This window comes from Vollenhovia emeryi, unplaced genomic scaffold, assembly GCF_000949405.1.
Source record: "Vollenhovia emeryi isolate VEMERY1.0 unplaced genomic scaffold, V.emery_V1.0 DF939122.1, whole genome shotgun sequence".
NCBI lineage: Eukaryota > Metazoa > Arthropoda > Insecta > Hymenoptera > Formicidae > Vollenhovia > Vollenhovia emeryi.
Genome location: NW_011967244.1, coordinates 3,599,386 through 3,606,832, shown reverse-complemented (window position 1 = coordinate 3,606,832; position 7,447 = coordinate 3,599,386). Strand labels below are relative to the sequence as shown.

Genomic DNA, 7,447 nt, shown 5'->3' with positions numbered 1-7,447 from the left:
GTTCGAGAACACGAACGTCACGATAAATCCGGCTGTGGATCGAGTTATCGTCGTGGACCTGCAGTATTTGCAGAAATTGCCGCTGCTCCTGTCCATCACCCCGCCCGCTACGATAGGTACGTCCAATTTCGCACCCTCGTCAAAACGAATACGATTGTCACTTAGCGTTGATGCGTACTCGACCAACCTGCATCGCATATACCGTTGCTTTTCCACTTATGTTCATTTACGCGAGAGGAGAGAAAGAGAGAGAGAGATAGGAAGGGAGAACTGCGCAATGCGAAGCATCCCTCTTTGCGTTCGTACATCGAATGGCTTTCGCACGGTTTCCATTATTCAAATAGTACAGCGAGTTCAAAAAGAATTTCTGTGGAATTTCCGAGTTGGAATGAATTCTTTTTCCACTTTATTTCTGTCTTGGAAACGTTTTCAAAAGTTTAGAAAAAATTCGCTGGCGTCACCAATTCGGAGACTTTTTTTGGATACAAAAAGAATTTATTTTATAGTTTATAAGAATTTACACTAGAAAGAAATTCGTGGTTTTTATTTATTCGAAAAGAATTTCTCTTGAATTTCCGAATTACGAAATAAATTTTGAAAACGTTCTTAAAAATTGAAAAAGAATTCACTTCTATACGTCACCAATTGTTTCTCCAGTTTGTTTCGGATACCAGAAGAATTCATTTTATACTCTATGAGAAACACTAGAAAGGAACTCTTTAAAGTTTATTTTGGACAGGTTATGCGAATTCATAAAGGATTTTAAAAAGTAAATTCTGAGTTCACGTCACCTGTACCATTTGCGTAATCTCTTTTTCACGAAATAATTTTTAGCAGTAAACGTAGCAATAAATTGATAGAAGTGACAAATAAATTCATTGATAACAGCGCGAAAGAAAGAAGAAGCCTCAAGTGCTCTTGCATAAATTGTATTGCAACACAAAAGCTTCGCTTCTTCTTCCATTCAATTACAATTACTAAAGATTGTTGAGGCAACGAAGACGCTTGCGAGTGTCGATAATCCATAACGGATAATATCGGAGGGGAAGGAAAAGAATGGCGAGAAAAGGTCAGAAGCTATCGGAAGCTGCACCGTATCTGTAGAAATAAGTCCGCGATTGTTCCGTCGCGTTCAAAACGGCTGGCGGCGATTACGCGCCGATAAACAACGATAAATAACGTCGAGCCGATTTTTCAGTGCGATACGTCTGGTGGAGCGTATACGCGACCGTTGCTCCCCTGACGCTGCAGAAGTTCCGCGATCTCGGCTTCCAGTTCTCGCAGAAGATCTTCGGCCTGAAGGAGAAGACACCGCGCTGGAAGGGGTGCACCGGAAACGCCAACGCGAACTTCGGCATGGCGCTGAGCTACATTTATGCACAAAGGCACTTTAACGAGCAGGCACGAGAAAAGGTCCGCGATTGCACGTGCGGTGATTAGTATTCTTAAAATATTCTACGGCGGAGGCAAGCTGAGGCATCTTTGTGCAGCCAAAATTTTAATTTCGTCAATAACAAATTTGCGGGAGATCTCGTCTCTTGTTAAGTAACTGTCCACTATCTTCTTAGCCTACAAAGTTCGGAATATTTATTATCTAGGCCAATGTTTGCCGACCCCTAATCTACGAGATACTCTAAGCTCGAGCTTATCTAATATTTAAACATAGAAATCTCTTTAAGTTGCCAGTAATAAATAATAATCAAGCTTTTTAGTCGACATTAGCTAGAAAATTTATTGCGAAAAATATTACCTCAGCCAGGGTTTGAACCTGGATTTCCCTACTCTCTAGACGAGCGTATCACCAATTCGTCCATTTTCTGTATTAAAAACACTGGCCGGTTAATGTCGACTAAAAAGTTTGATTATTATCTAATATTTCTCTAGCAAACACGGGAGGATAGAACAATAATTAATAACTTAATCATTGTTGATCATTGTCAATAGGCGTTGGAGATGCTGTTGGATATCAGGGCGGCGTTCGACGAGATGGTCACCGAGCTGGACTGGATGGATGCTGGCACGAGAGCTCGAGCCCATAGAAAATTACACGCGATGCGGCCGTTTGTGGGATTTCCCGACTGGATCACGAATTCAGAGGAGTTAGACAAATTTTACGAAGGAGTGAGTACTCTCTAGATATCGCGCGTTTGCGTACGATTACAAAGTACATTTACATTCTAATCCAACTGTGGAAACTGCAATGCCCGTTTAGGTGGAGGTGATCGACGGGAAGCTGTTCGCGACCTTCCTCAAGTTGACTGACGTCGCGATGAAAAAGAGCTTCAATAATTTGCGCGAGAAGCCCGACAGAAGCAGATGGATATCGACGGGCACGACAGTAAACGCGTTTTACAGCGCGATATTAAACTCAGTCAGTAAGTGTCTTGATGCCAGCTTTCTAACCAAAGCTAAATTGTTAATTAACACGCACGGTCCATCATGGTCACTTTACAATACCAATTTGTTTAGAAGGTAAAAAGAATGCGTGTTCTTAGCTTTTCCAGCTGGCATCCTGCATCCTCCGTTTTACGGCAATGGACTGGAGTACGTATAGATGTTTTACAGATACGACCAAATTTCCATGAACTCATATTTTACTCGGTCAGTTCCTTATTCGCAGCGAATAGTCCTAGTTGCTCTGCATTGCTCAATAAAATTCTGATATGGCCGAGTGTCGTATTCTATTTCATATTTTAAGAAACTCATAAATTTCAAAATGTAATAGAATGCACGAAAATTATAATTAAGATATATTCGCCTGACAAGCGAAAATTTATATACATATATTCTATGATACGTACGTATCAGCCGCAAGTTACTTATCAAAGTGCTGCGAATTTTAATTCAAGACTCGAAAGATATGAGTTCACGCAAACGAAGTGACGTTTTTACGTGCGACTCGTTATCGCAAATCGCTAAGCTCCAACATTGCGCATTGCAGGTCCATTAATTACGGCGCTATGGGGGCGATTATGGGGCACGAGCTTACGCACGGTTTCGACGACCAAGGTGCGTGATCGGCGATGCGACGCGTGTTACATAATATCGCTAAAACGGCCACTCGCCCTCCGCCTTTATCTCTTTAACACCACGATGCCCGCATATCCGCAATAATACCTGAATTTTCTGTGTCAGGTCGCCGGTACGATGAAAACGGTAATCTACGGCAGTGGTGGAGCGACGAGACGTTGCGACACTATCACGAGAAAGTGCAATGTATGATCGAGCAGTACAGCAGTTATCATTTGCCGGAGCTCGGTGATAATTTCACGGTGAGCCTCACACGGTAGCAACGTATCCGTTTTGTTCGTTGACACCGAGAAAGAAGCCAAGGCGCTCCTTGCTCGCGCGCTCAGTCATTCGACTCGCCTTCTGATTTTCAGGTGAACGGTATCAACACTCAGGGTGAAAATATCGCCGACAACGGCGGAATCAGGGAAGCTTATAGGGCGTATCAGAGGCTGATTGCACGCAGTCCTTATCAACAAGCTCTGCCTGGTCTTGTCGACTACAGCAACGAGCAATTGTTCTTCTTGGGTTTTGCGCAGGTAAAAAAAAAGAGAAAAGAATATAATCGCGCTTCTCCCAACCCTGCAAAAATAATATAATTAGTTTTTCTTCGATAAATTATTAAATTTTTAGTATGTTTCGTAAAAGAATCATACATGAGATCAAAGCTTTTTTCTCTTGAAAAAGTAACATTTAATAGTACTGAACGGGGTATTTAAATAGCAATAAAAAACTTAATACTGTACAATACATATTTAATATATTATTATTACATAACATTAACAATGAAGAGAAAAAGACCGTTGTACATATTGTTACATAAATATGTTATAAAAACTTTGCACATGTATGACAGATTTACAAAAGTTTAAAATCATCGAAACGGTGATTCTTTTCTCTTGTCAAACTAATAAGAAATTATTTATAAAAGTCTATGTAAGCATCAGTTAAATTCGCGAAGAACTTTAATTCGCAAATGAGACTTTCGTAGTTCTTTCTGGCGTATAAAACTTTGCAAGATTGATAAGCTAATATCTTTTAAGGTCTGGTGCGGCAATTATACAAACGGAGCGTTGAAGTCTAAAGTGATAGAAGGCGTCCACGCACCGAATCACTTTCGAGTTATCGGCACGCTGTCGAACAATGCGGAATTCGCGAAGGCCTGGAAGTGCCCGCTCGGTAGTCCAATGAACCCGTCGCACAAGTGCATCTTGTGGTAGACATCCTTCGCATTATTTCGAGCGGTACGAAACGTAACGGCGCCTAAAAACTGTTATCTCGTTTAGATCTAATCTCTAGTGACAGATGAAGGCGTTGGTGCAGTGATAAGTCTAAGAAAATGTAAATAGACTGATTTATAATTATAGGAACTAGTGAGTAATTTATTAAGCACTTAGGCATTCTATTCTTATTCTTAAGCTTATCATGTAAATATCACACGATGAGAAGAATAATAACTTTTATAAAGAGACTCCTCTCGCAATTGAATCCTAATTTATCCCATTATTTTCTTCTTTTTCTTTTTCGGCACAACTCGCTTTTCCGCATTCGCTTTCTTCTTTATTTTTCTAGGCGGAGCATCCTCGACATCCGTCATTGGTAATTCTACTTTGTGTTTCCTGCGAGTGAGAGGTGGCTCTTCAACTTTATTCGACTTTTTAATCTTCTTCGCTAGCAAAGTGACCCGTGGTACGACGCTACTCTCTTTCCGTTTTTTACTAGAAGGATTTAGCTCATTCGCTTTTAAGAGTTTCTTCTTCTTTTTGGGTTTATCGATGACACCTTCCATCTCTAACGACCTGTCCCTCTTTTTCTTTGAAACGACAGCCTTTTGTACTTTTGGAGCTTGCTTCTTTGAATGCTGGACATTGTCTTCAATATCTTCTATAGTTTTCTTTTTACGCTTCTTTTCTTGTGCCTTTTCTTTAGTATTTTCAACGACTTCTAAATCCTCTTCGTTCACGATAATAACTTCCTGCTTCAGCCTGAGTCTGTTCTTCTTTTTTACCTCTTCCTCTTCCTCCGACTTGACTTCTTTCTGCTGCACAAAATCCTTGTAGGTTTGCGCCAAAGAGAGGCAAGTGATTCTAGCACCACAGTTAACGGTTTGCAGCACATCCAAGCTATGTTTATTGTACCTCCAAAGTTTGATCTCTCCGGAGCTGGAGGCGCTAACCAACAGATCGTTCATATGCGCGATACATTTCACTCGCATGCTATGCGCCTTCGTGTTTATCGTATGCAGGGAGGTTTTGAGATCGCAAAACTTTATCTCCCCGTTCTCGAAACCAACCGCGATCAAGTCATCCTTCAGGAACTCAACGCAAATAACTTTCGAGTCGAACGTGAGTTCCCTATCTACTCCGGCCGTTTCAACGGAATAAATGTAGATACTTCCATTGACGCCCAACAGATATTTTTCACCGCTCGGGCTCCACTTGACAATGGTAATCCATTTGGCGTTGGACTTCAGTCTCGGTACCAGGTTAATAGCGTAAGCCTGTCTGCCCTTAATCAGGTTCCACGTTCTAAGGACGCCGTCCTCGCCTGTGGACAACGCCAGCTTCCCCGTCGGATGAATAGCCAGCGTGTTGACGGCCGTGCCTTTGTGCGCAGTCGACCAGGCCTTTTCCAGCTGCCAATTGCCGCAACGAACGGCGGTTATACTTCCGTCGTTGCCACACGCGAACAAATGCGAGCCTTCCGGAGTGAACGCGAGGCAATTGATAGTATCTGCAAAGGAAATATAGAGTTTTACAATAGAAATCTATATAATTTATTTGATTACATTGAAATATATAAGAATAGAGTGTGCTCGCCTACCTTTGTGATGCATCAGTTTGCCGGACTCGCGTCTGTAACGCATGTCGTACAGACATACCGTTTCGTCGGCACCGGCTGAAGCCAGGTGGTATTTACTGCTGGCGATACTGCGTATACTCGCGACATGGCTGTGTGTCGCGAAGCTCTTCTCTATTTTGTACTCCTAAGAATGAGAAAGAAAAGCGAAATCTTAATCTGAAATATTGATATTTAACAGGATTAATGTAAGGGTTTCACCAAACGTCGCTTAACTTTAATCCTAGTTTAATTCATGTTTGTCTCTTTCCAAAGTAACAGCTGAAAAGAGACAAAGAACGAATTGAGCTAAGCTGAAAGTCGACGTTGGTGAAACCGAACCTAATCTACAATATGCTTTTTGCGTCTAGAAGCATTATATTTTGTAGCCAATAAATATGTCTAAAAAATTTGTGCAAGTTGATAAATTGTACATTATGCATCGTATAATCGTACTTCGTCGACAAAGTTTCAAGCGTTTTCATTTGCTTATATAAAACAATGTTTCTAGACCAAGAGAGCACATTGTAGATCAGACTTAAAGGTCTCTCATTTAAAGTGGAGACCTCGATCGAAGACACGACTTTCTTTCTGGGACATCTTAAATAATTATTTAATCTTACGAGGCAACAAGCGTATAAATATATAAATGAACAAACACGTAATCAAACAAATATATAAATGAACAAACACGTGATCAACAGAAGCGTCTTTCTTCGATATGTCTCGACTTTTGTGTCATGCTTCGTTCGTGCCATGAAAAACTTAACCTGTACACGAAGCACGTGACGAAATATACTTACATTTACGATGTTGTGCACTCTATAGCCAAGCAAATATTGCTCGTACGTCCCTACTATAATTTCGAACGGATTCGACGGTCTCGCGTCTAAATTCATCTTCTTTCAGCGTTATATCTGGTTATATCCGTTACAGCATCGGCGAAACGAACACCCACACGTGCATGGACGAAAGTGCAAAAGACGCCACACTGTACTACACCGCGGACTCGCGGACACCGCACCAAGCTTCGAAGCATACCACTGGTCCTTGCTTTAGGCCGGGTCTACAATAGGTGTAGTAAGCCTTAAGCCGTAAGTAATTGATCATTTACAAGCGATTATTCTCCTCACTTCAGACTGTAATTGGTCAATTTCTTACGGGCTTCTTAAAGCAAGATTGTGGACTAGTAGAAGTAATAGTACTCATAGCCATAAGCCAGTTTTCGAGAATCTCTTTTTTCGCGACTTAAGGTTCGAAATTCTCGGAATACCAATTCTTGGAAATTTAAATAGTGCCACCTCTTTGCTGATCATGTTCTCCTGATACTTTGCCAGTTTTCGAGATTCTCGATTTTTGCGAATTGAAGTTTGAAATTCTCGGAATTCCAATTCTTGGAAATGCTGAAAAATTCTTGGAATTTTAGATAGTGCCACCTCCTTGCTGATCCTGTTCTCCTGATACTTTTTCGGTTATCCGGATTCTCGAAAAATTCTTGGAATTTAGATAGTGCCACCTCTTTGCTGATCATGTTCTCCTGATACTTTCTCAGTTTTTGAGATTCTTGATTTTTGCGATTTAAAATTTGAAATTTTCGGAA

The 7,447-nt window shown here is 41.0% G+C and overlaps 2 protein-coding genes across 2 annotated transcripts in view; one reads left to right on the top strand and one right to left on the bottom strand.

The window, feature by feature from the left end:
* LOC105570016 (neprilysin-11-like) overlaps window positions 1-4,480 on the top strand; it is a 25,791-nt gene extending 21,311 nt beyond the window's left edge. Inside the window, exons 9-17 of the mRNA XM_012026926.1 lie at window positions 1-116; window positions 1,199-1,413; window positions 1,945-2,121; window positions 2,213-2,375; window positions 2,496-2,544; window positions 2,942-3,009; window positions 3,136-3,272; window positions 3,384-3,548; window positions 4,053-4,480. The exon at window positions 1-116 is cut by the window's left edge and continues 8 nt beyond it. Coding sequence (XP_011882316.1) covers window positions 1-116; window positions 1,199-1,413; window positions 1,945-2,121; window positions 2,213-2,375; window positions 2,496-2,544; window positions 2,942-3,009; window positions 3,136-3,272; window positions 3,384-3,548; window positions 4,053-4,229 — 1,267 coding nt within the window. The 3' untranslated portion in view covers window positions 4,230-4,480. The remainder of the gene's footprint in view (window positions 117-1,198; window positions 1,414-1,944; window positions 2,122-2,212; window positions 2,376-2,495; window positions 2,545-2,941; window positions 3,010-3,135; window positions 3,273-3,383; window positions 3,549-4,052) is intronic.
* LOC105570017 (p21-activated protein kinase-interacting protein 1-like) lies at window positions 4,481-7,013 on the bottom strand. The gene is made up of 3 exons (XM_012026927.1): window positions 6,651-7,013; window positions 5,833-5,995; window positions 4,481-5,742 (listed from the first exon to the last, which is right to left on the bottom strand). Exons 1-3 carry the CDS (start codon window positions 6,744-6,746, stop codon window positions 4,505-4,507), a joined length of 1,497 nt encoding a protein of 498 aa, XP_011882317.1. The 5' UTR covers window positions 6,747-7,013; the 3' UTR covers window positions 4,481-4,504.
* Window positions 7,014-7,447: the final 434 nt, after the last annotated feature.

Excerpts from the sequence above, each read along its gene's own strand:
- LOC105570017 (XM_012026927.1), bottom strand. The coding sequence starts at position 6,746 with ATGAATTTAGACGCGAGACCGTCGAATCCGTTCGAAATTATAGTAGGG. Across the intron at positions 5,996-6,650 it reads GAGTGCACAACATCGTAAAT|GAGTACAAAATAGAGAAGAG; the intron begins GTAAGTATATTT and ends TCTCATTCTTAG. Across the intron at positions 5,743-5,832 it reads CAAACTGATGCATCACAAAG|ATACTATCAATTGCCTCGCG; the intron begins GTAGGCGAGCAC and ends TTTCCTTTGCAG.